Raw genomic sequence first — 14,694 nt, 5'->3', positions numbered from 1 at the left:
TAAGACATCGAGTCCACACAAATGTGTGCAAGTCTGCACAGTTGTCAGAGAGTCTGCGTGGCTGGCAGCGAGTCCGCACAGTTGTCTGCAAGTCCCCATGGTTGTCAGCAAAGTTCAAGATGGAGATGAACCAGACAGTCCTGTCATCCATTCACCAGGGCGATTGGATGATAACCTTGGACATGCAGTACGCATACTCCATGTTCCCATCCATCCAGACTCCGTATGTATCTCAGGTCCGTCTTATGGAACAGGGTTTTCCAGTTTTGGGCTCTGTGCTTCGGCCACTCTTGGCACTTTAGGTCTTTACTCGAGGCCTTGCTCCTCTTGCAGTTGGCTTCATTTACCCGGCATAAACATCAGTCTTTTCTTGGATGACTGGTTTCTTCGATCCCCTTGAAGAAGTACACGGAGGACTTACAAAAACTCTCCTCCTCTCACTAGCACTGGGCATCCTCAATCTGCAGAAGTCCCAGCTAACCTGCATTTGGGGATGATTCTCAACTCTCGGACTTTTCAGGCTTTTCCGTCCCCCAGAGAATCACCTTCTGCCTTCAGACAATTCACAGTTTTCTCTCCCTCTCATCTTGCTCGGCCCATCATGGTTGAGTTTTTTGGAGGACTCTGGCTTCCTTCGAGACGTTTGTCCAGCAGGGCAGACTCCGTATGAGAGTCTTCAATTCTACCTCAAAACCAGTGAGGACAGAAAAACACAACCAGACAACTTTGTATTTTCCATAACCCGGAAATCAAGTCGGACCTGCAATGATGGCTGTTTGAAGGCAGACTTTCGGAAGGAAAGTCCCTTCTTCCTCTAAGCCCCAACTTAGACTTTTACTCAGATGATCCCGATCTAGGTTGGGGTGCCCTGCTGGAAAATCTGGAAGTTTCCGGGATGTGGTCCCCAAAACAGCCTTCACATAAATGTCTGGGAGTTGAAGGCAATCATCTTGGGTCTTCAGTTCTTCTTGGCCATAATCTACAACAAAACAGTGGTAGTCTATGCGGACAGCACCACGGCACTGATGTACATTTGAAAGCAAGGTGGCACTCATTCCTTCTCCCTCTGCTAGACAGCAAAGGATCTTCTCCTATGGGCAGATCAAAATCGAGTGACCATCGTCACTCGATTTATTCGAGGGAAATTAAACGTTTTGGCAGGAAGTGAGCCCTCAGAAGCAGGTCCTTCCCACCGAGTGGCCCTTGGATCCTCTGGTCTGTCTCAATCTATGGAATTTATGGGGCAGACCAACTTTGGACCTGTTCGCCACCTCAAGGAACCATCACCCTCCTCTCTTCTGTTCTCCAGCCCCGGTCCCTCTGGCATGGGCAGTGGACACCATGCTTCAGAACTGGTCCAACCTGGATCTCTATGCCTTTCTGCCCTTCAACAAGGTCAGGGAAGTTATGAACTAGTTCCAGGCACACCACAACGTTACGATGACCCTCATAGCCCTGTTCTGTCCCCTTCTTTAGTTGTTGGTGGAGTTTCCGAGGCTCCTTCCCCAAAAACCATGTCTACTCAGACAGCCCCACTTCAAGAGATACCACTAAGGGTTGTCTGCTCTTGCCCTGACAGGCTTCAGACTGTCCAGAAACTTGTCAGAGTGAAAGGATTTTCAAGAGCAGCTGCAGAGGCTATTGTAAAATGCAGGTGTCAGTCATCTTGACCCATCTACCAGGCTAAGTGGGCAGTCCTCCTTAAATGGTGCATCAGATATAACGTCTCTTCTTCTGAGTCATCTCTGACAGATTGTGGATTTCCTCCTTTATCTCAGTACCTCTAGGGGTCTGTTGTCCTCCACATTAACCCTTAAGGGACAGACTAAATATATATATTAAGCACACCCCCCAGACTGGGGCAAACTTTAAGGTTGGCCAATTTAAAAAAAAAACATCAATGGAAAGAAGATATGTAAATGCACATGGTGTAATAAAAAAATTTTAAAAATTTTTCTGTACCATCCATGGGAAGTTGAAAGTGACTATTAACATCCTTGTTTGGGGCCTCTTTTACAAGACACTCTTAAGAATATAATGAAAATAATCATTCTCTCTCTCTCTCTCTCTCTCTCTCTCTCTCTCTCTCTCTCTCTCTCTCTCTCTCTCTCTCTCTCTCTCTCTCTCTCTCTCTCTCTCTCTGAGATGAGAGAATTTTTATGGTACATGTATACATATGTTATTAGTTTTGTATGATAAATTAATTATTTATATATAATAATAAGTACTAATTTTAAAATACAGTATTAATATAATTAAATAATAATAATATAACTGTAAATACAAAATTTTTACTATGCATGTGATACGTATTTTAAACATTATTTGACAGGAAGGGGGGAGTGTTGCAGATAGCAGGTCAAAGAATTCCTAAGTAATTCTCTCTCTCTCTCTCTCTCTCTCTCTCTCTCTCTCTCTCTCTCTCTCTCTCTCTCTCTCTCTCTCTCTCTCTCTCTCTCTCTCTCTCTCTCTCTCTCTCTCTCTCTCTCTCTCTCTCTCTCTCTCTCTCTCTCTCTCACATAAATAATTTCACTCTCTTAAGATAAGGACAACAATTACCTTTTTGAATAATCCTGACGGGTTCCGGTGCTTGATCTTCAAGACTAAATTTCATAATCAATCAATCAACAATTCTCTCTCTCTCTCTCTCTCTCTCTCTCTCTCTCGTAGTTAGCACTCACACATATTTTACAACTTATTACTATTTCTCTGTGTCTTTACCTGTACAATAGAAAATTTTAAATTTATCTAATTTTACCTGTACCCTCTGTGAACTGTAAATGCGCTAGTGTGGCAAATATTACGTTCTAAAATATAGAGATAACTAAGAGTTATATTAATCCAAATAAAAAACATGGTTTGTGAAAAATCACTTCCGAACCAAGAGAAAGAGACATACTAGAATAAAGTAGCCCTTAGAAATGAGGTTGAGAAGACATATAAAAATAGATTGGTTGGAAGGGTGAGAAAGAGAAATAGTATAGTAATTTTCACACTGCTGTATTTTTACGTCAACCATTTAATTTTTTTTTTAAGTAGTATATTAAGCTAACTTTTAAATGAAATTACATTAACTTTAATTTTATTTAAAAGTTACCTCAATACTTTGGGAGCATGATTAGGTCATATTTAGTCTTTAAACTCTAGAAATAAGCATTTATTAGCATTTTTAGAGACCATTCCAAACTTAAGCAAAAATTCAATTTGTGCGAGGAGTTCTGGAACCTAACCTCGCGTAAGTTCGGGGTATGACTGTTATAAAATATTTATGAGATTTACTGAGGTGGGGAGATGCAGTACCTTTTTGTGAGGTATGCATGTTTTTTCTATTTCTTTGCACTTTACTATGAAAATTACAGTTACTGTATATCTGAACTACAATCATGAAAGATAAGAACTAAAACCAACTGCAATCCCTGGGTAAATTTATGAGCAAATAAAAAAAAAAGATGTCCTGGAGCTATGGAGAGGCAGTACCTACCCCCATGAAATCTCAAGGCTGGCTGATCTGCCTCTCTCCTGTACTGAGCTAATACAGTTGCCATAAGTCATGTATGGCCCAGTTAAGTGCTATGAAGAATTTTCCAGCTAATTTCATCCAAATCGGATGGCATGCAATATTAATCCTCATAATAGTTAGCCTGGCGTTAACTCAAAACCTGTTATAGCTGCTCATTTCGTGCCCGTCCAGTAAGATTTAAGGGATATTGAGTCATGCTTAGCTCTGTTTTTAAGCATAGGGGTCTGGATCCGCCTTCAAGCCCAGATCTTAACGACCTCACCAAGTCTTTCAACTCGGCCAAGTAGAAAGAGGTCGACTTGGTCTCTTGGAACCTAGACGTGGTACTGAAGTGGCTAACAAGCCTCTCGATTGAACCCCTTCATTCTACTTCTATAAGGGACCTCACTCGGAAGACTCTGTCTCTTTGACTACTGCCAAATGTGGCAGTGAACTTTAGGCCATCAATAAGAGGGTAGGATTCTCCCAAGGAGACACATTTTGCTCCCTTACCCTTGGTTTTCATAGCCAGGAATGAGGACCCGTCCAAGCCCTGGCCCATTCCTTCATCATTTAGAGTTTGATTGAAATCCTTGGTCCAGAAGAAGAAGAAAGGGTTCTTTGCCACGTTAGAGCCTTAAGGTATTTTCTGAACAGGACCGAGAAGATCAGAGTGTTGTCCAGCAACCCCTGGTGTTTTGTTAAGAACCCTTCTCACCCTCTTACTAAGAACGCACAGTTGTTCTTGCTGAGGGACCTGATTTCTGAGGCACATTCTCGGATTCAGGAGGACATTTTTGTCTACTTTTAAAGTGAAAGCTCATGACCTCCAAGCAGTCGCAACCTCATTAGCTTTCAGGCACAATATGTCTTTCACTTCCATTCTGCAGTTAACCTACTGGATCGATCTTTGCATCTCACTATTTAAAAGAAGTTAAAAGAGTTTTTGAAAATTGCAGTACCTTGGGACCTTGAGCAGGGACTGGCATGGTATTCGGAGATAAAGTATGGAAAGTTCTCTTCTCCCTGTATCTCTTCGCCTTGAAGTAAGGCGTCGAGCCTTAGGGAGCTGGGGTTTACAATGTACCTGGAGCACCCACCACTCTGAGTGGATGGGCTGTGGTCTTGTCTCAGTGTAGGTGACAGTGTTGTGTGGTTGTTTTTTATATTGGTACTGTGCCCAGGGCAAGGGAACTTACATATGCTTTGCCAGCCATTGGTCCTATCCTTCTATGCAAAGCTCCCACATAAGTAGAGGTGCCCCATTGCTTTACCGCCACGCCACTGCAGGTTAAGATGAGCACCAACCAGAGGCAGTATTCACCTGCAGTATCTCTCTTATCATGTAAGGAAATGACAAGCATTGTTTTAATGCTAGCAATTTTTCTATTTCAAAGTCATTACCATGCGTTAATGTTTTGAAGTAGAATATGTCCATGTATCCCACCCTCCTTACAATGTGGGATTCAGCTATGTAATTACTTGGTAAGTTACTCATATGAAAATGAAATTTCCACAATAAAATTAAGTTTCATATATATTTACCAAGGAATTACAGAATCAGAGCCTGCCCTCCTCCTGTTGGGTGGACATAAGGACACAAACACAATGAGGCTGTCTGCTAAGTCGTTTCCAGTATTCCCAGTGGTGGGAGGGGCCTGTCACGTACATTAAACAATCAAAGCGCTGCTGCGATTTTTTAAATAAAAGCTGCCATGCAAGTTAGAAACTATAGCTATGTAATTACTTGGTAAGTATATATGAAACTTAATTTAATTATGAAAATATAATTTTTTTACAGAATGCCAAGACTTAATTTTTTGCATTTTTTATTATTTTTTTTATTTTTTATTTATTTATTTATTTTTTTTTTTTTAGTTTTCAGACAAAGTTATTGGCCAAGAGCAAGCATTCAAAGTTTGTAATAAATATTTTCTTACTGAATAACGAAAATGGTATTACCTCACTCCATGCTTTGAGAGGTATCACACTGAAATGAATCACCAATAACAGCTACATAATTCAGTACAGTATTGGGATAATTACCTACATATCATTTGCATATTTTATTGCACTATTATAATAAAACATTATAATAGTACAGTGTAATATTATAACAGTAATGAAATTAACAAAGAATCGAAGTACAAATGTAAAAGGAAGAAAATTAGTTTGTTACGTGACTAGCAGGACACTGCTCTTGTCATTAGTGGTAAGAACAGGCTCGCGGCAAAAGGATTAAGCTTAACTCAGTGGTTTGGTTGAACTTAAGTATTACTCATAATCAGCTGTTTTAAGAAATCATATTTTCATAGTAAAGGTTCTCTTAACATTCTCAGGTGTCACATATTCTGTTGGTCCCCTCATCCCATTAATATGCATATTTCCTTTTTTTTTTTTTTTTTATCCTTTTGCTCTTCTACATGCTTTCTGTGTTTTCATTCAGCTGGGTTAGGAATTGATTAATTCTTCCATCATTATAATTTTCCATAATCATCTGCCTATTGACCTCTGCTCTATAGACCTTTGCATTTTCACACTGGGTACTGCCTTTGTGGTGTGAGCATCCCACTGTAGTTAATATTGAAGGCCCTTTTGCAGCTTCAGTTTAGTGCCAGCTACAACTTTTTGCCACTTACATTTCATATATTCCTTAAAATCTTTTTACAGTCTCCTGCAATCTTGCTCTATATTTTTCATATTACAGGTTATAATGTTCTCTTACTTGTCTGCTCCCATTGCCTTCAAAATATTTCCATGTATTCAGGCCAACTCTTCAGTAACTGGTTCTCAGAGAATTTATAAAAATTTTCAATCAGAGACCTTTTATAAGGGATAATGTATAATCAAGGAACTTTTATTATTCATTTTCAATCTCTATGATAACTATAAAGCTTTATGGTTAACACAAAAATGTTCTTAACTTAGGTGTTGGAAGTTCTGCACGTTATTTCTTTTACAATATTTAAGCCACCAGCAGCAGAGTTGTTGTAAAATGTGGTTTTTGGTGAGTTAGAAATAGGGTAGTTAATTTTCGGGAAACCATCCTAGTGACGTAACTGTTGCTGTGAAAGTAATAAGCGCACAGTACCCCCCCCCCTTTTTTTTTCTGCTGCTGCTGTTGTTCACTCTCCCTTAACACAAGGATGAGGCTGCTGACTTCAGTTTGGAGTAGATGTGCAGTAAAAGGGATTAGTGTCATAAGAGGATGAAGTGAGACAATCAAGACTTCATTAATGAGCAATGTTGTACAATGTTCACTGCATGAGACTACACATTGGTAGCACTCTACCTATCTTGCTCTAATTTTCCCATTAGTTAATTATGGAGTGCACAGTTAATCACAAAAAACCCACTCTGTATCTTCCTAGCTTTTTAAATACAAAATACTAGTTTCCCTTAGTAGCTTATGCATAAATTTAAATAAAAGAAAGTAGCTTATGCATAAATTTAAATAAAAGAAAGCAGTAGAAACTGAGATTTAATGAGTGACTCTTTAATTTCTTTGCTTGTAAAAAAAATCTGCGTATGTTACATTTGAAATAAGTACAACCTGAGCTAGTTGCTCCCAACTCATGGGATATCTTAGAAAGGATTCTGTTCATGTAATCATAATTTTCAAGAAAATAGAAACTGAGATTTATTGTGCAACTCCTATATTCGTGTTGTTGTAAACCACTGCAGTGATGTTTTAGAATCGAGACAGAATGAGATCTTGTTTGCAACCCACCATTTAAAAACAAGTTATTTGGGGAAGTGTTACAAATGCGTGGAAATGTGACGGTGTTCTCTGTAAATAATCCAGTACCTAATGATTTTCATTATTGTCAGAAAGCTAGTTATTTCTTGTATGACTCCCTATATCCACACAGAGCTTTTTAGTATTAATACTGGAATCAGTTATCCTAAAAATTGCTCAAAAATTTTGTTTCTTTTTTCCTGCCACTAGTAATGGTGATTTGACCCATAATCATGTAAGGTGGCTAGCTTTAATGTGTTTAATTTGAGATGAAAATAAAGCTTCTGCCTTTAGATTACAACCTACTAGTTCTAGCAGTAGAGTCAATGTACTACTAAAAGATCAAATCCAATTTGAGCCTCTTAGATAAAGCCTGTGTCCATTTTCCATTGTATCCACACTAGCCTGCAAGTTTTCCCAGTTTTTACATATCTCAAACTTCTTTGCTTCTAAGTATGAACTTCTAAAATATCAACTTAAGTACTACTAAGCAGTGTTTGATCAGGTAACCATACAGCCTATTTGCTGATCACTTACAAGTGAGTACTCCTCGATCTTGGAGCTGTATGGGTTTCATTTGTTGAAAATAATGGTTGGCAGTGTTAAAAGGAAATTCAGAAAGCAGAAGCTTCATTTTATGTTGGAAGTCAGTGTGTTATTAAACAAAACACAAAGTTAATATAGGATTTATTTACCTTGCAAATTATTATTACTGTAATATATCTATAAGTATGATATTTGCCATTAAAATTTCATGTGCCAACATGTTTGAGATGATAATCAAATTTTGGTATTTATGTTAGGCAGTGGCAACTACTCTCACAAATATTTTAATTTATATGTAGCACCAAAAGGAAGTTTACATTTACTGGATTTGTATTTAACTCTTGGGATTCATTGTATTTATGGTCAAATACATCTTCATAAAAAAAAACTTAGTAAATTGCATATCCTTGAAATGATGAATGTTTTGGCAATTTTTAGGGCTTTACATGAAAATTCGATGAAACTTTAAGTAAAAAACTTTATCGTAGAATGCCTTGAAATTGAGAAAAATTTGTTTCCTTACTTGGCCCTATAATCACAAATAGCTTACTTTCTTGCAAATCATCTCCATTCACACCAATTTGTTACATCTTAAAAGATAAATGGCCTCATTGCACATACCCAGACCACCCTCCAGCATCACCCATGGTTTCATTCTTTCGTGCAACTCTTGTGGTTAGACTTTTTCTGATGGTATCATTCTTTCATGCAACTCTGTTATGCTCAGACTTTTTCTGATGGTTTCATTCTTTCGTGCAACTCTGTTGTGCTCAGACTTTTTCTGAGTTGCTCTTGTAGGGCTTGCATTATTTTTCATTTTCTTTGTAATGCTATTAATTGCTATTCATTTATGGATGTATATACTTTATTCCTATTCTTCATACTAATGTTGGTTTGTAGTGATTTGTAAATTTGTAAGTTTTTATTAGCTGTTTTTTCCTGGGCTGATGGCGTGACTTTTAGCAATGTTACTGTAAACACTACACACTCAACTTGAAATTTATTGTGTTTTGCATGTTAGGCCTGTTGCCAGGCATAGACCAAATAAAAAATGCAAGTTTTCTCTTTTCTAGAGGTTATTAAAGATAAAAGGCTGTTAATTTTATTGTACTGTATTTTTCTCACATGATGTTAATTTATATTGCTTATGTTTTCTCCCCTTTAACATGTTTCCTAAGTAGTAATTAAGGAATTTATAATCTCAAGAACATAATTGCCAGTGAACATTGTTGATTGTTTGACTTTATTATAAACTTCATCATCAGGTCAGCAAATGGAAGATGAACGTCAGGAGTGGGTTTGCCCCAAGTGTAAAAAAGCTGAGAAAGCCTTGAAGAGTACTGGTATTTCTGTACCACAGAAAAAAGAACCTGTGTCTGTGATTGCATTAGGGAGTACTCCTGCATCCAAAGGCAAACCTGAGGCCAAAAAGGCTTTGAGTGAGGGGAAAAAGGAATTGCAGATCAGTCCAGTAGCACCTAAAAAAGTATCCCAGGGTGGGAAGAAAGTAGAAAGCTTATCATCTTTGAAAAACGTGGAAGAAACTCCTGTGGAAAATGAGGATAGTGATATGACTGAAACGTCAGCATCATCATCAACATTCAACAGAATTTCAGAAGAGGAACCCAAAGTAAGCTTACCTTACATATTACTCAGAGAGGTATATATTGTAACTTGTATTTCTCTGTGATTTCTAATTACCGTAACATGAACATTGTTATGAGCTGTTGCTTTTTTGTTTATTTTGTTTACGTTTTGAGTAAACTTCTTGAGTTTTAGAATATACTAGCTAGCAACACTGTTTAATTCTGCCTTCTGTTTATTAGATAAGTACACAGTGTTCAGATATTTACTGTTTGTCTGGAATTTCTTCCCAAATTAATGATGCGCTGTGCTTCTGTTTTAATTTTGTGTATTTTTTTCACTTTTTTTACCATGATTATTATGCACTTGACTGAGTATTTCATGAACTCGAGTTGTGTTATTCATTGGTGTTGCTCATCAAATTCTCACCTCTGCAGTGTGTGCTAGAGTCGTGCAATAGGCCTCGAAAACCTGACTGGATCTACTGTAGCAACGAGTGTGTTCTCAAGCATGCACAATTGTCCCTTAAAATAATGGGAAAAACTGACAAGGTTTGTCTTCTGCTTGGCTGCTCTTGATAATTGTATGATGTCTTACTTGGGACAAGTACGTTCAAGTTTGCTATTTATTAACAAGCCACAATAGAATATATAAATTAAGATGGAAAAAAACAAATCATTAAAGCTAAGCCTAAGATGAACCTAGTTTAGTTCAGTAGAATACACCATCATCATAACATTGTGGAATGTTAATAAATAACGTAATCTTAGAGAATCAACTAAGTGAACACATTAGTTGGTAGATCTTTCAGTTGGCCATTTTAGTTTAATTTTTACAGTGGTAGAAGTACCCTAGAAGTTTTGTTCATAGGTAGTTGGTTTGTAGGCAGGTGAAATTTCACTGACTAAAAATAATTTCATAGGGATACAAATAGCAATGAACTTACCTAGAGGTTGAAAGCACTAATTGCTCAGCAACACATTCCATAGCACGTCATATTCATTTGCTAGTGTAGATCATTTCTTTTTTGTGTTTGTAACTTCCAAGTTTAACCTTTTAGCCTTCAAGTTATTAGTTGGTTTGTATGAGATTGATGCAAAGCCTATATACATGTGTTATTTTGGCTTTCCCAAAATAGGTGCCTTGTAAGTGAAAAAAACAAAACAAGATTCAGTACTACCGGTTTTGCAGTTGAAAAGGCAAAAAATGTTGGTTCTTCAAAAACAAATGAAAAGTTGAAGCAAAATTGGAACCTTAGCAAAGATATTTAGAGGAAAGGATAAAAATATGAAAACTATTTGTTTCAGGATCAACAGGCATGGTGAAGTGTTCATTAGAGGCTTAAAAATGCTACCAGGTGGTCTCATTGCATTACTTAGGGTACATAACGTCCTTGACTGCATGAAATTAAATTGCTCAAAAGTTTTGAGTGAAAAACTAAAACATTTTAGAACCTGATTTTGAGTAGAAAGTTGATATCCCTACTTTTGAAGTTGAAAAAGCAATTCATACTCCCATTATATATGTGTAACAAAGTTAATGAGCAAGAGGTTGGCATTAGGAAACAAATAAGGCAAATTACCGTAGCTGTAATTAATTGGGCAGTTGCTGGGTATACTGTTTACTGTGGTAGCATTCATGAGGTAGTCACCTTTTATAAATTAAGCTATAAAGACAGTATACTGTAGTATGTAATTTGGTCAAAGGCATGCAAGCCATTGCTTTACACTTGTTATTTCCTGGTCTTGGAAGATCAGAGCAAGTTCTTAATCAAAGTCATATTGGACTTAGTCTTCAGTCCTTAGAGATTTTCTTAAGGGTGGGAGTTCCCAAAACTCAAGTATGGCAAATCACAATGACCACTTTATGGATGGAGCTGTAATTTTTCTGTATCACTCTTTGTAAATTTATTTCATGATATAATGCTCTTTTAAGATGCTTTCATTTTCTTTGATTGTATAGGTTCTAAAATAGAAAAAGACAAAAATAAAAATGTCGGGGTAAAATTAGCCAAAAAGTTTGTTTGGATTAAGTCATTTGCTGTCATCAGGATCTCAATAGTGGACATTGGGGTAACAGCTGTTAACGTCATTTGAATCTTAAAAAGGGCTAAATAGGAATTGAAGTAGCTTCAGTGGAGCTGTTCTCATTTAAAGTACTACTACTTTCCAGTTGGTTTACAAGTGTGTGGTTTACCTTCTCTGCTTGTGTGATGTATGCTTTAATTTACTACATATTTCTGGATTTCAGTTTTCTTTTGCAGCATTGCATATACAGTAAACCCCCTGTATTTGCATTCTCACAATTCACTGACTCGCTGATTTACGGGATTTCTATGGAATGTATCTAAATTATTTGGGAAAAATTCAGCAATTTGCAGACTTTTTCATTGGGAAATATTCACTAGTTAGTGTATTTTGATGTTATTTTCATGACTAAATACAATTTTTATGGTAAATTATTTAAATTTTGAATATTAAGATTAATAATAATAATAACAATAACAATAATAACAACACTCTTAAGATTAAATAATACGTAACTCAATGAGAGAGAGAAACTGGTTTTCTCCCCCCCGTTCAGGACAGACCTGACCTCATGAAAGTGAAGATGGATGCTCAGAATTGATACTACAGGCAGTCCCCGCTTTACAAGGGGGGGTTCCATTTTTACGCTGCTTCGTAAACCGAAAATTCGTTGAAAATCGTCAAAAATCCTAAGAAAACCTTACTTTTAATACTTTGGGTGTATTGAAAATGATGTAAACTGCATTTTTATTGAGTTTTTCACAAAAAAACTCCAAATTTTTATTATTCTGCCGTTTTGGAGCCATATTTCTTCCGTCGGATTGGCGTACAACGCATCGTAACCCTGGAACTTGCGTCATAAACCGGAAAATAATTTTTGATGAATATATTTGAAAAGCGTCGTAACTTCGGAACATCGTAAGCCTGACCCGTCGTAAACTGGGGACTGCCTGTATTGAAACATTAAAATTATATTAAAGTACTTTTGAAATTATATTAAAATGATATATAAGTGTTTCAGGATGATAGTATAAGCATTTTTAGGGGGTACATGTTATGATAAAATAATGATTTACGGTACCTACTAATTTTCAAATGTTAATATTAAGTTTAACAAAATTGAATAACAGCAGTAGCTCTCTCTCTCTCTCTCTTTCTCTCTCTCTCTCTCTCTCTCTCTCTCTCTCTCTCTCTCTCTCTCTCTCTCTCTCTCTCTCTCTCTCTCTCTCTCATGTACGTATGTTGCTTTTGTTTGGTAAATAAGTGATTTGCCTAATAAGTACTAATTTTCAAATATTAAGATTATTAAGATTGAATATATAATAATAATGATGATATTGAAAAGGATGGGTCTAATATGCAAATTTATCTTATACAGGATCTTTTCTATTTTCCTTATAAGTCACTTTTCAGGCTCAGTGATGTTGGTCAGCAACTGGCCAATATTCATATTGGAAAAAGAATAGTGTGTGGAATGCGGGAAGTCTTTTATTGAAATATTCAATCAGAAATCTGTGGATTCCTTCGTGGTCTGGATTCAGGTTCTTCTACCTCAGGTTGTGGTACCGTCGACATGTATCGACCAGCATTTTGGCCATCCTCTGGACGTGGTTGAGAAGGATCTGGAGAAACAAGGTGCTTGGTTTGGTATTTATGGGGGAGGTCTTGATCGATGCTGAATTATGATTGGCTGCCCGGGGCAGGTCATCTCAGGCAGAGCCTTCTCTCCCGTGTTGATGTTCGGGGCTCGTCTAGCGTGCGAGCAGCATTGTAGTGCTAGGGATGAATGAGAGAATTCCGAGCCTCAAATGTGGAATTTTGTTTTGCTTGCTCGCTATGGAGGTTGCTCGGGGCAGGTCTCCTGGCAGCCGTGGGGAGGAGAAAGGTTTCCTGCGTAATGTTGAGGGTTGGTTTCTCCTTCCCGATGTGCAGTGCTTCCAAGAGGCGCAGGCGGTGGTGGTCCATAGTTTGGTCAATTATTCCCATATTCGTGACTATATCTTTCCTTGCAGTTCTCTGGTTTTGGGCGGTCCTGCCATAGTTAAAGTTGGCTCCCTCTTGGGGGTGGCAGGAAATCCGATAGGAGAAATGCATGGTGGTCATACCAATGTAAGAACCGGGGCATCCTTGGATGGGGCATGAGTACCTGTATACCACGGTTTTCTACAAGGGGTCTTGTTGAGGGGTGGTGCGCTGGATTGTTATGCATCACCAGGCTGCTCGTCTTTTTGTTCTTGTAATAAGTGACCAGATGAATATTCTTATTGGGGTCAGCGGGGCAAACATTATTGTCGATGATGTTCTTGAGGGCACGTTCATCTTCTTTATATTTATGATAAAATTGTCCATAGAAGAGCTCTGTTATAGACGCTGATGGTGGAGCACTTATACCTTTCAAGGCACTCGTTTCCCCCCGTTCATACACATACCCAGATTTGTCCGCTTCGTGTAGACCTTTGTAGAGAGAGGCGCTTCTCTCTACTCCACAAGGACGTCAAGGAAGGGGAGGCAGCGGTTTTGGCTATGTTTGATGGTGAAACTGAGGCAGTCATGGTTGTGGAAAGCACGTCTCAGGTTCTCTATCTCCTGTTGTGAATTGGTGCTGACGAAGGTATCGTCGATATAGCGCATGTACATACTTGGTTGGTCTGTGTCTTCGAATACCCTTTGCTCCACGGTGCCCATATAGAAATTGGTGAAGAGGACTCCAAGGGGAGAACCCATCGCCACCCCGTCGAATTGGGTGTACATACGGCCACGATGGTTGGAGAAAGAGGCCTTTTTCCTGCATATTTCCAGGAGGGCATGCTTAGGGATGTTCAGGGATGGGGTGGTGGGGTCCTTATACACACAGTCCAGGCTCATCGGGATGGTCTCATCGACAAGGACATTGGTGAAGAGGGACTCCACATCCATCGAAGCAATACATCCTCGGTGGGCCACCACTCTTAGGGCCTTCAGGAACTCTGCTGACGACTTCAGGCTGTTGCTCCCCGAGACTTAAGGGGTTAGGGTGGCATTGAGCCTCTTAGCCAACTGGGGTACATCTACAGGAATGTCGGAGCACACAAGTGAGGTAACCCCGAGCCCCATTATCAGTCAGATTCCTGCCCTGACGTACCAGTTGGCTAAGGACCAGGGTCATTGTAGCCTAGCAGCATTGTTGCTAACTTGCACACTATAGGCCCTTACTGAAACCTTGTCCAGGTTGTGATGAATTTTTACCTGCACACCACCTTAAAGTTCTTGTGAGCTATGAGGCAGTGGTCTAGGGACCCAAATAGGTCAACATTCTAAAA

The 14,694-nt window shown here is 38.5% G+C and overlaps 1 protein-coding gene across 4 annotated transcripts in view; it reads left to right on the top strand.

The window, feature by feature from the left end:
- Positions 1-14,694, top strand: part of pps (protein partner of snf) — a 283,257-nt gene that overhangs the window by 177,218 nt on the left and 91,345 nt on the right. For 2 of the 4 annotated variants that reach the window (XM_067127352.1, XM_067127350.1), the window contains exons 9-10: positions 9,050-9,414; positions 9,806-9,919. In XM_067127352.1, the coding sequence (XP_066983453.1) occupies positions 9,050-9,414; positions 9,806-9,919 (479 nt within the window). The remainder of the gene's footprint in view (positions 1-9,049; positions 9,415-9,805; positions 9,920-14,694) is intronic. The other 2 variants (XM_067127353.1, XM_067127351.1) reach the window with 1 other exon arrangement.

Source organism: Macrobrachium rosenbergii, chromosome 25 (genome assembly GCF_040412425.1).
Source record: "Macrobrachium rosenbergii isolate ZJJX-2024 chromosome 25, ASM4041242v1, whole genome shotgun sequence".
Lineage (NCBI taxonomy): Eukaryota > Metazoa > Arthropoda > Malacostraca > Decapoda > Palaemonidae > Macrobrachium > Macrobrachium rosenbergii.
This window is presented reverse-complemented; position numbering and strand designations above follow the sequence as displayed.